Source organism: Phodopus roborovskii, unplaced genomic scaffold, assembly GCF_943737965.1.
Source record: "Phodopus roborovskii unplaced genomic scaffold, PHOROB, whole genome shotgun sequence".
Taxonomy (NCBI): domain Eukaryota; kingdom Metazoa; phylum Chordata; class Mammalia; order Rodentia; family Cricetidae; genus Phodopus; species Phodopus roborovskii.
In genome coordinates, this window is record NW_026125281.1 from 7,622,021 (window position 1) to 7,638,732 (window position 16,712).

General features: G+C 42.5%; 1 protein-coding gene across 1 annotated transcript in view; it reads right to left on the reverse strand.

Moving 5' to 3' along the window:
* Window positions 1-568: 568 nt before the first annotated feature.
* The window catches only part of Kcnb2 (potassium voltage-gated channel subfamily B member 2), a 352,456-nt gene continuing 336,312 nt past the window's right edge, over window positions 569-16,712 (reverse strand). Inside the window, exon 3 of the mRNA XM_051196907.1 lies at window positions 569-2,794. Within this exon, the coding sequence (XP_051052864.1) occupies window positions 647-2,794 (2,148 nt within the window). The 3' untranslated portion in view covers window positions 569-646. The remainder of the gene's footprint in view (window positions 2,795-16,712) is intronic.

Sequence of the window (16,712 nt, forward strand, 5' to 3'; positions counted from 1 at the left end):
CTGAATTATATCCCAAATAAATAAAAATACTGTGTTCCTTTAAACAATCGTAAGCGCTTTATAGTTCAAAGCAAGGTGCACAGAGACTAAGAAGAGGTTGCAAGTTTGCAACAGGAAGTCTGGACAGTCCCTCCAGGCAGAGGCTGTGCGGAAAGTACCTGTGTCTCAGAAACTGGAACCCACACTTTCTTGACACTTTTGCATCCAGGCCTATTTACAAAGTTATGCATTTTGCAAGCTCAAAGCACCTTAATCCCTGTAAGCATGAACACGTGCAATGACATTTCATCCCTTCATGTGCAAATCCTAAAATTCATGGTAATGCAAAACTTAAAACCGGAAAATCTGCCTCCAGTGTGAAAGGATCAGAAACGTCAGACATTGCAGATCACTGGTTCCTAACAGGGTTCTTTATTTGCTCGCTGTCCTTGACTTGGTTCTGTTTGTTACAAAATGCAGTCTTGACTCTTTATTTAAACAGTAAACTAAACTGCTCATGCCATGCAAAAATAACATATTATGCACTGTTTTTTTTTTTTTTGTTGTTGTTGTTTTGAGGGGAGGGGGTTCCCATATTTTAGTTCACGGCATTATTAATAGCATTTTTAAGAAACAAGTTTTTTTTTTTTATTGCTTTTATAACTAGTCACATGCTGGTCTCACGAGTGGGACAGTAACCAGTGTCTCCTGGGTTGGAATGAATTTCTGGGGCAAACAAGTGGTTCTCCATCTTGTACCCTTCTTGACTACTGTCCTTTTTGACTTCACCCACAGCCTGGTAAATGTCTTGCCTACAGTTGTGGTCTGTGTTCTGAGGGGAGGAAGAGCCCACGCATCTCTCTTCTCTTAAAGTGTCTCTGGCATCGCTAGGCTTATCAGCTAAGCAGTTGGGGCTGGAGTCTGCAGCTTGCTTGTCTGGTCTTGACCTATGGAGGTCCAAGAAATCTTCATCTTCTCCAGTGTCTACTTCAGTGAAGCTCCTTCTTTCTCTAGGAGAGAAGGAAAACAGTTTTTGCTTGGGAAATCGAGGGGATAACCCTTTGGAAGGTCCCTGACAGTGTGCTGAGACATCAGCACCCAGCAAGGGTCTCTCTCCCTCGGGGAGGGCTTCTTCTAGAAGGATGGTACTGATGTGCTGAGGGGTGGTGAGCGGAAAGTCAGCTGTGGTTACTGGCAGTGGCCTGGCTGTGCTGGGTGGGGTCTGGGGTGCACTGCCTCTGTTTTCCTGAAAGTTCACTTTGAGGGATCTGGACTTGAGAGGGTTGCTCCCTTTTAGCGAGCTCTTAGGGCTGTCAGCGGTACTGTCAGGTTGCAGAGGACCGTGGGAAGTCCCCGCATCCAGGTTCACAGTTCTATCAATTGGGGCATAACCCAGCGTGGCCTCTCTGGCAGCAGGCCCCTCGTCTCTGCTCAGGGTTAGAAATGGGAGCGCCCTGCCTCTTTGGTGCTCATCTGTTCCTGGGAGGTCAGTGGGGAACTTCATTTGCAAATGGGAGGCAGAGGGTGGTGGCAGGGGAGACCTCTCGGCCTCTGTGAAGTCAGTGGCACAGCTGGCGAAGCTGTCAATGCTGGAGGTGCTCTTCATGTCCACGATGACCTCAGTCTGTGCCACAGCCAGCTGCTCCTGTGGGCAGACCACCTCTTCCATTTCGATCTCCTCCTCGTAGGCAGATGGCCTCTCGGGCTGCTCTTGGCAGTCCGGGTTTGGGTGGGAATGAGGCTGTGTCTTGGTGATTTCATTGTATAGCATCTCCAGTTTCTGGGCACTTAGATGCTGTGGGCTGGAGGAAGAAGTGTTGTTCAGCTGTTCGTGGGAGTCTTTTTGGCTAACCTCCTGGTACTTATTCTCGTACGACTTATTGGAGCTTGTTTCCGACAGAGCCTTCCTGGCCCACTTCCACCGGCTTGGAGATAGGTGATTATCATCCACAGAGTCCTTGGTATTGGCTGACTCTCCAGCCTTCTCCACAGCCACGTCGATCAGCTCCATACTTCGAGCAAAGGCATCTTTTAAGTTCATAGAAACGATACTGCCGTTCCTTTTGGCTCTCTCAAGAGCCTCCCTCCTTTTAATAGCTTTCTCCTGGCGCTTTTGCTCCTTATAGAACTCTGAAAAATTGTTCACAATGATGGGTATAGGAAGGGCAATTACCAGGACTCCTGCAATACAGCAGAGGCCACCCACAATTTTCCCTAGCAGTGTTTTAGGGTAAATGTCACCATAGCCCACAGTGGTCATGGTGATGGTGGCCCACCAAAATGATGCAGGGATACTGGTGAATTTGGTAGCATCTTCATCTTTCTCAGCAAAAAACACCAAGCTGGAAAATATCATTATCCCCATTGCCAGAAATAATATTAACAAGCCCAACTCATTGTAACTCCGCCTGAGGGTGAAGCCCAGAGACTGCAGGCCAGTCGAGTGTCTGGCAAGCTTCAGGATCCTGAGGATGCGCATGATTCGGAAGATCTGGACCACACGCCTCACGTTCTGGAATTGCAGCACACTTTTGTTGGACTCTGTGAGAAAGATGGTGACATAATATGGTAAGATGGCCAGCAGGTCAATGACATTCAGTGGGCCTTTAAAGAATTTCCATTTATTTGGCGACGACAAGAATCGTAAAAGGTACTCCATGGTAAACCAAGCAATGCATACGGCCTCGACATGTGCCAACTTGCGGTTGTCACTGGGTTGCCCAAATTCATCATTTTCCTGCAGCTCCGGAAGTGTGTTGAGAGACAGAGCAATGGTGGAAAGTACGATGAACAGGATAGACACGATGGCCAGGATCTGGAAAGGAGAGAGAGGTCCACATTAGCAAATCCTCTTTGGTTTTGTGGCAACCGCACATGCGTTGGTGGTTCTTGGGATGCGAGAATGATCTCGGTTATTCCAGAAAGGTTTTGCAGAGGTCACTTTACAGCCCAGAACTTGCTAAGGAACACAAATACTTTGTGAGTTAATTTTGCTTAATAGCACCATGCACATTTTGATTTTTGCAATTTGATAAGACCTGAGTTCTCCCTACTTGCCATTGTCTGAGGCACACTTGTGTGGGTTAACTACTATTTGGATGAGGACTCTATGTAGTTGGCATACTTTCCTGGGGGGAGGCGGTGATAATCTCTTCTCTCTTAGCTAGCTGCACTTTCGCTTTCTTAACCACTTTGTATTTGCTTGTGTGAATTATATTACATGCTACATAAGCTTGATAGAGAACCTCAAAGCTTTATTCTACAGCCATGCGTACTAATGCAGAACCCGGATATGAAGAGGAGACGCCAGATAGTACTCCTCAATAGAACAGATACTTCTCACGTGGTCAGCATTGACATGAGACGCAACTTGAGATAGCCTTTGTTTGGAGTGCAGATTCCTGGCCAGGAACACTTGGGGGAAGATCATGGGCTAACTTCATTCAGGAAGACAGTTTTCGTGAAGACTCTGAAGACCAGACAGATGTCAGTACAGGGCAGACAGATGCCCCAGGCTGAGGAAAGGACAGCACAAAGGCAAGGAAGAATATGGCGCCAGAAAGAAGTTAAGAAGAGGATCTAGCGATCAAATTTTGGAGTCTGCAGACTAAGCTCTGAGACTGGCTGTGCTACTCTTCTGTGAGACCTTGGACCTCTCTGTGTAACCTGTCTGTGTCTTGGTTTACAAGTATGAGGAATTGCTTGCAATTCCTGTAACAATTGCATGGTAGGCAGACATTGCTAAGTAAAAAAAAAAAAGAGCCAGATAGCCAGATTGTTGATACAAGAGTTGACAGAGTTGACCAAGACTTTAGTATAGCAACACAAAAATCAAGAAAGGGTGTGTGGGAAATCTGTAAATCCATACAAAATATAGAGAATGCGAAGGGGGATTCCTTGGTTCTGATTAAAGTCAGAGAACAATGCAGGGGTGTACCTCTTTGTTTAGAAAAATCTGTACACTGGGAGCAAATAGGAAACACTCTGCCTAATCCGAGCAACCTTGGTTTGGTTTGACCTTTACCTATGACCTCGCACGAACAAAAGTCCAGCATGAAGACGTGAACCCTTGAGCTGATGCCCTCTAACCTTGACAGGTGTTATTAGTAAGATTTTGTACCTAGCTCTGAGAAAAATAACCAGATAGTGACCGTTTTACGTAAAGACTCAGCATGTAGTTAAAATTTCAAAGCACAATCATCAAAGGTCTTGAGGTCAATACTTACTAGACTGTGAAAACTTAGTGTTAGTACTTCTGAATTCTTTCTCTCTCACCTCTTTGTAGTGATGTATTACTTATGATTTATTAAAGCTTGCCTGAGGATCCAGAAAGCAAAGTCAGCCACACGCCATAGAAGCCAGACACACGCCTTTAATCCCAGTGGCCAGAAGCTAGGAGGTGCTGGTACACACATTTAATCCTAGGATTCAGGACTAAGAGAGATAGATGGGTCTCTGTGAGTTCAAGATCTACAAAAGAGTAAATCAGTCTAAAAGAGAGTTATAGCTCACACCTTTAATCCAAACATTTGGGAAGTATTTAAGACAGAAGCAAGGTCTCAGAGAGACATTCATTCTCCAGCCACACTGAGGAGAGGTTACAGTCTGAGGCTTGGTAAGATCTCTTGGAGACAGGTCAGCCCATTCAGCCTAAGGTACAGGTAAGAAGGTGGTGGGCAGCTGCTTTGCTTTTCTGATCTTCAGCTTGAAGCTTGAGCCCCAATATTAGTCTCTGGGTCATTTATGTATTCATGTTACCTCGCCTCTCGTGCGTGTGTGTGTGTGTGTGTGTGTGTGTGTGTGTGTGTGTGTGTGTGTGTGTGTGTGTGTGGTCTGAAGGTTCCCATTTGCTAAGGTATATGTGTGGTGGTCAGAGAACAAGCACAGTTGCCCACCTCCACTATGGGTCTTTTGTTGATGTTCTGCTGTGTGCATTAGACTCCCTGGCTGTGAGATCATGGGATGCCTCACCCTCTTTGAGGAGTATAGAGGGGGTGTGGGAGGGATGAGGAGTGGTGTGGGGAATGGAAGGATGGGAGGGAGAGGGAACTGGGATTGATGTGTAAAATAAGATTGTTTTTAATTGAAATAAATGTTGAGTAAAAAAATAAAAAAAAAGTATGGTGCCAGGAACCAAATCCAGGATGTCACATATGCTAGGAATATGCTGTACCACTGAGCCATGCCCCTAGACACAAAATTTCAATCTTTAGACAAAGAATCTACTTTTATTTTTAACACCAAAATGATATGTAATATTAATGCAGTCTATAGTTTAGATGGTTGCAACCTAATAAAGATGACTGTGTTTAACACTTGGAAAGTTAACAGATATATGAAATGGTCCAAAGTACATTCTTGAAGAAAGAGAATTATAGGAAAACAAATAAACAAACAATTGAAGTTCTTAGCATCCCTATGTGTGTACTAAGAAAACCAAAGGTACTAAAGTGAGTTATTTTTCTATTTCATGTTGAAAATCCATGCGTTAGAACTCATTTGCTTCCAGTTTGGAGGAATGACTTATTTTAAATATCCTGTGTAAACCTGGAGTTCTCTTAGAAGGACAATTCTTCAGACAAATTACTCCATATATACCCAAGGTGACTTTTCTGGTACAATAAACCCAACACATGTTTATTATTTTATTGGAGAGATTTTAATATAGTAAACATGAAAGTTTGCTCACAGCTAGAGGATAACCTTCTAAACATAGGTATGTACATTAAGTACAATGAACCCTAATGACAGCCATGCACAAGTTAGGACATGACTAACTCAGATGTTTAATCCCTGTTACTTTGAATTGGCTTCCAGAGCTAGCAGAGCCAAGCTGTTCCTCTCAATGTTATCAAGTAGACTTATGTTTGTACGCGGCAAAGGAAGTGGCTATTTCAAGAAACTATCTATGTGATGTTGATCCACCCTTCTTGAAGATTTGAAATCGCCAAGGTCCCTTTCTCTCTAACATTTATGTCATCGAGAATCAACGTGCTGCTGTGAACTAACTAACATTTTATGTTTTGCTTTAACATTTTTCTTATTCCAGTCATGACTGTAAACCAAACCAAAGACAAGTCCTAAATGACCCTGACATTTGTTTGGTTCGATGGACAGAATTAAATTTTGTTGCTTAAGAAAAAAATTGAAAGAGAAGGCTTTGAAAAACATTGCACCGTGTGTTGCATGCATTTCGTTATGGGGGACACACATTCTTTCTGGGTGACGGCTTTCTCTTGAGCCACCAGGATGACTCTCCCCATCCTTTGCTTTGATACAGGCACTGTAGTGTGACAGGGATTTACAGACAGGGTTCCCGTACCTCCATAAACAGGCACTCAAAGTTGGCTGCATGGATTTATGTTTGTTTCGAGCATGCATGGTAGCCCAAGACTTGCCTCAGTTCCACCAACTTGATGCTGCTATTTGTAGATAATGTGGATGTCTTGTGGAGAGAAACGCAGGGCAAGGAGTTAAAACACATGTCTCTGCTAGGTATGAAGACAAACCAATATCTCAAAATGAGATGCCTCATCTGCTTCCAAGGATCATTGACTGGATCATGAAAAAAACTCGTGGTAAAACAGTGTGGTGAGCGCAAGGAATGCTGGAGGTCCTTCCACACCGTTCTGCATTTTTGAGAACAGATCTGAGGCAGTCCAGGACTAAGGATGATCTTGACCTTCCGTTTCTTCTGTCTGAGCTTCTTAAGTGCTGGGGTTATTGCTTAGCTTGGCTCTTCCTTGTTTATGTGTTGCTGCGGTTGATGTCCTGTGGACACTAGGCCAAGTACTATACCAACTGAGCAACAACTCCCTTTTAAATTCGATTCTCGACCTTCTTTTTGTAGCCCAGGCTGGCCCATGATTACCAATCCTTCTGACTCCACATTGCAGGTATTGTTGGTTTTACAGACATGGACCACCATAACCAGCTTCCCATCCATATTTTCTACACTTTAAATCATATTCTTCGACCTAAGCAGTGATTTGTGTCTCATTTTCCTTGTGACTAAACCACTCACATGGCCAGTGTTTCAGTTTGACAGAGGTTGCCTCGTGTCTTAAAATATGCAGCTGGTTCTGGCGCCTGCTCCTCACATGTGTCTTGTGTGTTTCCCCTGACCTTCAGTCTGCCACACAAACAGACAGAAATTCTCTGCTTGGCATGGAATGTTCTATTTGTATTGCCCCTCTCTTCCCTAACCCAGCCTTTCTTCCTACAAGCACATGTCAGCAGGTGAGTGAGGTAGGTTAAATGCCCTGAACTGCTATCCATCATTCTGGCTTTACATTCCAAAGTATAACCTATGCTTTGGATGTGCTGTGAAAAACAGTGTGGAGAACTATGTAAGAATTTTCAGGGCAGGGATAAGTTGTTTAAAATGACAGGAAGGAAGAGGGCTACAAAAAAGCATTCTTAGAAGCATGAATAATTTTCTACTTTCAGAACAAGGTTGTTCTGAGCCCATCAGCCAAATGCCAACCCACTTGTTGAAGGAAGAGGCAAGGGTTTGGTAAGAATGTCATGATTTCTATGCACCCATCTCCTGTATCCATTACCCAAATGACTACTGAGGATAGCTGAGCTAAAAGGAAGCAGTTAGATCTCACGAAGGGAGAGTCAAGTGGATGCTTTCAGTTCCAGGCTTTTCTTTTCCCATGTGGTTCAAGGCTGAAGGCTACAGTCTGGCTAACTGCCCCTTCTTCTCACGCTCCCTTGGCTCTCCCAGAACAAAAGAGGCTCCAGGCTTACGTTGTCTCAACCGATTCTCACATATAGGCAAGACTCCTTGTGCTCTAACATCATATGACTAAAAGAAAAGAACAAACACCATGATAAAATACAATTGCTCCCAAGGTTATGATGGCTCTGGTGATTATGAGACCGCAGAATTCATTTCTTTTGCAGCTTGTAGACTGACCGAATGAAGGATTGTCCATGTGCACAATGCTTTCTGGTCGGGGAGGAAAAGGATGTGAAGAGCAACCCTCACCTGATTTCTTTGAGGAGAGAGTTTGGCTATTTTATGACCAAAGACACTGTTTTGCTATCTTGTTGGTATCTTCAGAAAATAAGTGTAGTTTCATTATCCATGATATATTTCTGTATCTGAAAGGATTTGATTTTAGGAGGTGAGTCATTAGGTGAAGGCTGACGAATGGAATTCCATATTATGCTTAGAATTTCTACAAACATAGGAGCAATAGTGAGCTGGAGACGAATCGAGTCTTATGCCCACTCCCATGATTAGGCAATTCTTTCCTTGATACCTGCTTCTTGGGGGAAGTCTTTAGGAGCCCAGGAGTGAAAATGGAGGCTAGCCACTCCTGCTAGAATCCAGGCATCTCTGCTAGCTCTTTCTGATCAGAGTCATGCACCGTTTCTGTTGACTGCTGGTCTCCATGAATACCTAACTAGTTAAGCTTTCTTGTTTTTGTCCATGTGCTGGAGACAACCCAGAGCATTGCATGTATTAGGTAAGGCCTCTGCTCCTGGACTATCCCACAGCCTCCCAGAAAGTTTAGATGCCCACCACCCCAGCACAAGAATGATAGGGTGTAGAGAAAGATTCAAGAAGAGATCCAGGGAAGCACATCCTTCCAATGGGTTTTTATCAAGCTTGCCTGCTTAGAAATTGTATGTTAGAAAACGACCAAGCTGGAAGAAAAATAGGAAACCCAAAGAAATTAAGATTGAGGTAGTGTGATAAGCGGCTGGCAGTAGGGAGGCCTGATCCTGACATGCTGTATTCTCTCTCTAACCCTGGGCATCAAAAACAGCTCTTCTGAGAATCAGTAGTCTCATGTAGAGATTGCAGAAAATAAAATACTTGCTTTGTTACCTAGACAACCTTACCTTGAGGATTAATGAAAAGAATTGCATGTTAGATTTTTGTGAATGTAAAGTACTACCACTATTCATTATTACCCTTATTTGAGAAGTTCCCAAATTGTATTTCAATTCTAGTTGAGCCAAAAGAAGAACCTAGGTCTTTCTCCTGTCCATGTCCTGAAAGCCTAGATACAGACCCCTTGACCCCAGTGTTCTACAAAGGACCACGTTCAAATACATGACATATTTGGGAAAGCTCTTGGATGAGGCTTTCTGAAGCTGGATTTTTCCTAACAACTACAAATCTAGTGAGATGTTCACTTTGTCCACATCTGTGGCACTGACCATGCCCATTGGGGGTGGAGACAGGGGCGGAAGTGACCTGGGGAACTAGGTCTGAGGACATGGACAGGAGAGCATCCGGTGGAACCTGCTGGTGTTCATCTGTCTATATTGTAAGTTATTTCTCCCTGAATAAACATCTATTCAGCCTATTTGTTTATCCTGATCCTTATTAAGCCATGTTATACAAACCTTCTAACATGGCTCCTTCTCTAAGCTGCCTAGCCAGCTCAGAAGATGGGGTAGACATATGCTGTGGGGTGTCCTTCTGTATGCTGTAAACATATGTTCTCTTATTGGCTGATGAGTAAGGATCTTTTGGCCAATGGACAGGCAGGATCTAGCCAGGTGGGAAATACGAACAGGGATAGAGAAGGGTAGTAGATAGAGTCAGAGAGATGCCATGTAGCTGCTGAGGAAGCAAAAGACCTGTGCATCACAGATAAGCCAAGACCATGTGGAGAAATAGGGATGGGTTAATACTTATGGGAGAGCTATCCAGTAAGAAGCCTGAGCCATCACCAAACAGCTTATAATTAATATGAGCCTCTGTGTGTTTACTTGTGACTAAACAGCTATGGGACTGGGTGGGATAGTAACTTCCATTCACAGACATCCCTTTTGAATATTTACATGGAGCATTAGTTGTTTCCTTTTTTCCAGAGTATCCAGATTTAAGAGGTAAAAATACAAAATATTTTGGTTGTATTTAAATCAAATGTTTATCTGGGATGTACTGAAAATACATTAGATGTTTGTGTGACTTTCAAATTTAAGAAAGCATTCTGTGTTTGATCAAGCATGCCGACCTGGCAATGATCTCTGCTCCAGGATGTCTAAGCAGATTTAATTTTTAACTGGGTTTGTGCATGCAAGTGCAGGTGTGTGAGGAGTCATCAGGGGGAAGGATAGGCAGTCATGAGCTACCTGACATTGGTGCCAGGAATTCAACTCGGATCCTCTTCAAGAGTTGAGCCACCTCTCCATCCTCTAACCAGATCCTTTTGCTGCTGGGTGTACAAAAAAATGGACCTGAGAGACTAGAAGATGGACAGCAGCTGGGATGCAGGTGTGTGATGGTGGTCCTCTGAGACAAGCAACAGCAAACTCATACTCTGTGGAGTCTGGGGTCTGCCATCAGTGGACTCTTCCCTAAGTTGTCTTTTACCTTTCCATCTTCAGTTCAAGTTTGCCTGAGCTTTACTCATCTGCTCTTACACCCATACAGCCTTACAGCTTCCCAAACAGTCATTTGACAAGTTCATAGGAAATAGTTTTGTTCCTCAAACAAGGTCCTAGGCTTATGGCTACTATTACTGGTCTTTTGTGGAAGTTCATACAGTGTCTAGCAAAGCAGGCACTTTGTGAATGTATTTTGAATAAAGGAGTCAACCCCACCCCCATTTTATATCTCCTATAAAAAGAAAGGGAGAGACCCACAGAGCTGGAGAAATGAGACTCTTGAAGAAATTAAGGATTTTTTTTTCATCAAGAATGCTATGAACACCTGTGGTTCTAGAACTGCAGAAGCTGAAATAGTAGGGTCACAAAACATAGTAAGACTTTGTATAAAAACAAACAAACATAAATAAACAATGGAAGAAGTGCTTTCTAATCACAAGGGAATATGACAGAGGTTTTAACATTTATCTGGCTCCTTTATAATCCAAAGTCATCCTAAAATTTTGAAATGTTAGCAACCATTTACTACCTTAAATAGAAATTCCTGTTTGAAATGGTCTATTTCAAGATAACAGAGCAGCGTTCCAAGTTCAACAACATAATTTTTTCCTAGTTTTAAGAACTATACTTCTTATTAATCCCTTTCTTCTTCAATTACACCAAAAAAGATTGCCTTTCCTTTTTTAAAATCTCTTTTCTTTACGATTGATGTTGGCTTTGGATGTCATCTTCATGGAAGGATAGATTTGCTTTAAAAAAAGTGCCGTATTCATTCTATGTCTCATTTTTATGAATTTGCATGTAATTTTACCAGTTCACACAGTGGTAGTTGCATGAATACATCTGTATGATTCAGGCTTGTGCAAAAGATATTAAACCACTGATGGTAATAAATGACACAGGTTATGTATTAAAAACAGATTTCCATATATACACATTTTATTTTATTTTACCTTTAGCAGTATTTTATCAATTCTTAGAAAATTTCACACAATATGTTTTAAACATTTTCTACCCCAACTCCTCCCATAACCACAATCTCTACTCCTTCCTCCCTTCAAACCCAACTTTGAGTTTTCCTTTCCCCCCATCCAGTCAAGTTGTATTGCTTAACTAATGTTCAGAGTGGGGCTTGCCCTGGCATGTGGTTGACCTCTCAGGGGTCACATTACTCTTTGTTTTATAACACTTATATACATGTTTTGATATAGCTATATGCCAATTATTGTCCCATGTGACCAAAAGTAAAGTATTGGAAATGTGTAAAAGCAAAAGCTAAAGAATTATGCATATCCTATTGAAGAAATACATATTTGTAAGCATAGCTTGTTAAAATACCGTGTGATTAAACAACATCTCAGGCAATTGAAGGCTTCGGACAAGATAAGGACAATAGCCAGAGCCTTCTTTACTTTTCTCACTATTTACCAGCCTCCCAGTTCTTTAAAGAGATCATTTGTAGAAATTAAGGAATAAGGGCATATTTTGAATGTGTTTTATTTTCCAACAGGACAATTGGGCATTTCTGCCTATTTTACATTTCTGTCCAGATTTTGTAATATTCTTCCTTTTTGTGTTGGAATGATTTTTTTCTTTGACCTAGCTAAGATTCTAACCACAAGTAATTTTGAGAAGACAGATAGGTAGAAATTTCACTCAAAAAGAAAAGTAAATTCAAGGCAGGCTGAGAGGAGAGGGCAATGGTTTTAAGTCTCCCCAAAGTAGGGCTTGCTCCAAAAATTCAAAGTAATATTGTGTGACTTGAGGAATCCCTAAAATGCGTGGACAGTGGACAAATGGTAAGACCGTTTCTCCAGAGGTATATTACTCTCACTCTTACTTGCTACAGGCTTAGTTTCCAGGGAGACTGAACAGCTCTGACAGGAGCTTCATCTTCTTCATGTTTGTCTTCATTAACTTAGAGGAGAATGACAGTCATCCTTGGCATTAGCCATGACAAATCTTAAAAGATGTTTCTTCATAGTAAGAAACTAGTCTACTCGGAATGTTAGGCTTTGTAAAGGGGAACATTTTCAGACACAGTTAAACCATTCATTGGGCATATGAATAAATTACGAAATACATAAGTGTGTTATTTACCAGAACTGTTTTCTTAGATAAACTGTTGTCCTGAGTGTGCATGCTCCAGTCACATGGGGCAAAGGCTAGTTTCAGGACCAATTTATTCTTGTTCCCTGAAAGCATGCTTGTTTATTGAATGGCTCCTTCCATTCCGACTTTTAGTTTCTGCAAGGAAAGTCTTCTAAATTTCCAGAATTAAAGTGCCATTAAAATCTGGCTTTGTTCCTTGGGTATCTACTCAAGCTCATTAGCTCATCAATCACCATTAGCAGAGAATTGTGAGGATTTATTTCTTCCATTATCCCCACATAGCTCATGACTACATCCCAGAGGCTTCATAGGAAGGAAAAAACCCAAAAACTGTAATGCAATCATCTTCCCTTTTAATAAATCTCTGTGGCAAACGTCCCCTGAAAAGTACTTCTGGGGTCAACATCATTAAGGCCACATTATAGAATGCCAGCAAACAAGACGAGCGGGAGCCACGGTGAAGCTGAACAGCATTGCCAAGGGAGAAGTTAGATGGGAGCCAAACCCAGTTGGGCCTCACTCACTATCTATTAGGAAGGCTACTGTGTGGTTTCCCAGCCCCAGAAGCAGATGTATTTCATGAATTTTGTTTTTTCACTTCTGATGCAAGAATGACAGGTGCTCTTCCAAAATGAGACTGAACATCAAAAACAAAGCAAAGCAAAGCAAAGCAAAACAAACAAACAAAAAACAAAGGATGTTTGGCTTGCTTCAGCAGCAACTGTCTGAGAACCATGCTCTGAAAGGGTTCCAGCATTTCCCAGCATTTCTGCACTTAGTACATCTGTGTTTGTCTCAGGACGTGTTTGTTGAATAGAGGGATCTCAATGCTGTCTTACATAGACAATGTCTGTCGTCACATAGATTCACCTCCAGTACACTGTCACCCCTAGGTTCCTCCCTGAAGACTACCGAAGGCCTTGTACTTTAAACATATGTTTAAGAAACTTTGTTATGAAATCAAATACTTTATAGAAAAAGATTTCTTTATCTTTTCCTTATTTATTTATTTAGTTACAGTATTTTTGTGTGTGCACAGATGCATTTACCATTTCTGTGAAGGCCAGTAGGTCAACTTTGGATATTATTTTCCAACTTGTCTTTGGGATCATGGTCCCTCACTGGTCTGGAACTCACCAATGACTCCAGGCTGGTTGGCTACCTAGTCACAGGGATTTCCTTCCTCAGCAAGGAAATTACAAGTCACACCCACCACACCAGCTTTTCTATGTGGGGTTCTGGCCTTCAAGCTCAGGCTGTACTCCACCCTTCCCCCCATCCCCCAGCCAGCATAAACAACCTTTGGATATACCTTTTAATTCTATTTGTTAACTCAGGCTTTAAAATAGAAGCCACAATAGCATCTTAAATCTCAGGACTCCAGATAGTAAGGTAGGCTTATTAAAACAGATCTCAAATGCCTCTTCCCATTTGCAACTTGCTACTGTGTGTGTGATTTCTGAACTAGATGCATCTCGGCCAGCAAGCTTCACCCCAAGCTCCCCGCTTAAAAACAAAATCATCCAGAATTGAACCTGTAAGGCCATGTCAGGCAAGCATTACACCACTGAGCTACAAACCCGTCCCAGAACCCCAATTTTCTTCTATTTAATTTTGAAACAATCTGACCATGTAGCCCAGCCTGGCCTTGAATTTATGCCCATCTTGACTCAGCCTTCCATGCTGGGATTGCAGGTATATGCTACCATACCTGGCTGCAGAACAAAAATCTCAGAAGGCAGGAGAGTATTGCTCAATGTATCATGTTTGCAAACCTAGCATGTGTGAGCCCCCAGGTCTTACCCTCATGATAAGAATGGAAGAAGGCAAGATCAAAGACAGAATTAGAGGCCCTTTCATACATTTTTAATGAGTTAATTTCAGTCCTGTGGGCAAGGGTATACTCTCAAGTCTGTGGCCTTCTATAATCCTGCTCAGTGTGGATGCAGACATTGAATCCGCAATCGGAAAGCAGAACCTTCACAGGAAGTAGCCTGACGAAGGCGTCAGGGCCCCAACCTTCCAGGGATCCACGTTCTCTAGTGAGTCTTGATTCTCTAAGGGCCACACGGCCCACGGGATACCAAGTGTTCACATACGCGGCGCTATAGAGGATGCTCCGCATTCAGACCACTGTGGACGTCGAGAACTGACGGCAATCATCAGATGCTGAGAATAGCCTAGGAAGGCTTCCTTCCCAGTACCTTCAGCCTGGTGGGAGAGAACACAGCTCTCTCGGTTGTTTTCAGCTCTGCAGTTTGTGGTAATTCCGCATAGCAGCATGAGGGCATGAATGCAATCGGGTTGTTCAGTCAATTAGCGGTTCTAATCTTTAATGAGGATAGTGCTGTGACACTCAAAGAGCTCCTAAGCATGTTTACTTCAAAAGCAAATTTACTGTCAGAAATCCTAGTCAGCAGGAAAGCCAGTTTAATTGGCGGACACCAGTTGTATTCACTGTTGTATGTAAATAGCTCTGTTACTTAGATAATAAACACCTGTGTCCTAAGAATTAGTCCAAGACAAGCTGGAACACAGGAGGCCGGAAACTCAAAAAGTCAGTCATACAAGCAGGATGTGGGGGAGGGGGCTGGGAAATGAGGAAATACTACCGATAACAGTTTGAAAGCAGAGTTAGCAATGAGACATCCCTTTCATATTAAGAAACGGAAAAAACCCAGTTTAGTTTTGACTTGGTTCTCCATTTTGCTATTGTGCATTTTTAAAGTTAGTACATAACGCAACAGGTTTCATTTGGGCATTTCGAGAATACATATGTCATTATAATTCATCCTCACTCACTCTTCCTCGTTATTCCTGCTGTCCAACCCCCCCACCCCCGAAATCCCCTTCCTTTTGTTTCCTTTCTCTGTGGGGTCCTGGTTGTCTCGGAACTTGCCTTGTAGACCAGGCTGGCTTCCAGCTCAGAGAGCACCACCTGCCTCTGCCTCCTCGGTGCTGGAATTAAAGGCGTGCACCGCCTCCACCTGGCTCCTTCTGCTTTCTTGTCACAGGAATGGCATTGTCCTCTCCTAAATTCACCTCTCCCTCCTTAAGAGTTCTTCCTTTCCTTTCCCGGCCCCCACCCTCCAACCCCTGCCACACACATTTACATCTTGATTCTGCCTGGGAGAGAAACCATATAGTACCTTCCGAGTCTGACTTAATTTGCTTAGAATACTGACCCAGGGTTCCATCGATTTCCCTGCGAATGTCTTGACTTCGTCTTCTCTAAGACTCAATGAATTTCATTGTATGTCTGTAACTTTGTTTCCGTTAGCCATTTATCTGTTGCTGGACATGCAGGCTGGTTCCGATTCCGGCTGTTGTGACTAGTGCTTCAGACAATGCTGATGTCTAAGTGTCCCTGTGCTTTGGTAGATCCTCAGGAGTTATAGGCTTGGCTCATATGGTAGTTCTACGTTTAGCTCCTTGATGAGTCCCCATCCTGATTTTGATAGTAGCTATGCATTCTACCCGCAGTGAAGAAGGGTTCCTCCTTCCCATCCCTTGACAATCATTTGTTGTCATTTGTCCTGTGAGCAATGGACAGACATTCTTACTGGGGTGAGATGGAATCTCAAAGTAGTTTTAATTTAATGGCTAAGAATGTTGAGCCCTTTAAAAATTATTCATTGCCCATTTGTATTTTTCTCTGTTGAGAAGTTTCTGTCTATTCAGTCCATTAGTGCACTTATTGATTCAATTGAATAATTAAATTGTTTAATTTTATAATTCTTTCTGCATTCTAGGTATTAATCTGTCTGATGCTTAGCTGGTGATGGTTATGATGGTGTATAAGTTAAAGATGCTGAGGAATTATTATGTTTTAGTCCAGATAAATCATGTTTTAGACCAAAAGCACCTTAATTGTACTTATATATATTTTCTATTTAGCTCCCAGTAAGAGCAGGTCTGGCTGAAGCATAGCAGTGGCTATCTATGGATGAATAGCATTTGTCCAGACTATGAGCAGTAATGTGCTGGTGGTCTCAAGTTGTTTTGAGACTCATAGTCAGCATTTCTATAAAAGTGAGATAGCACAGCCCACACTAGGGAATGAAGAATAAGTTGTGTGTTGTAAAATATTCATTGTCCATGGTTACATGTGTGTTGGGCCATTGTATTACCTTGACTACTACTACTAGTTGTTCTCTGAAAAATAATACAGGTGTTTGCCACAGCTGCTCATTGCCTACCAGAACTGGATGGTAAGACACTGTTGCAGAAGATACCGTATGCTTTTTGTCAAAGTACATAGA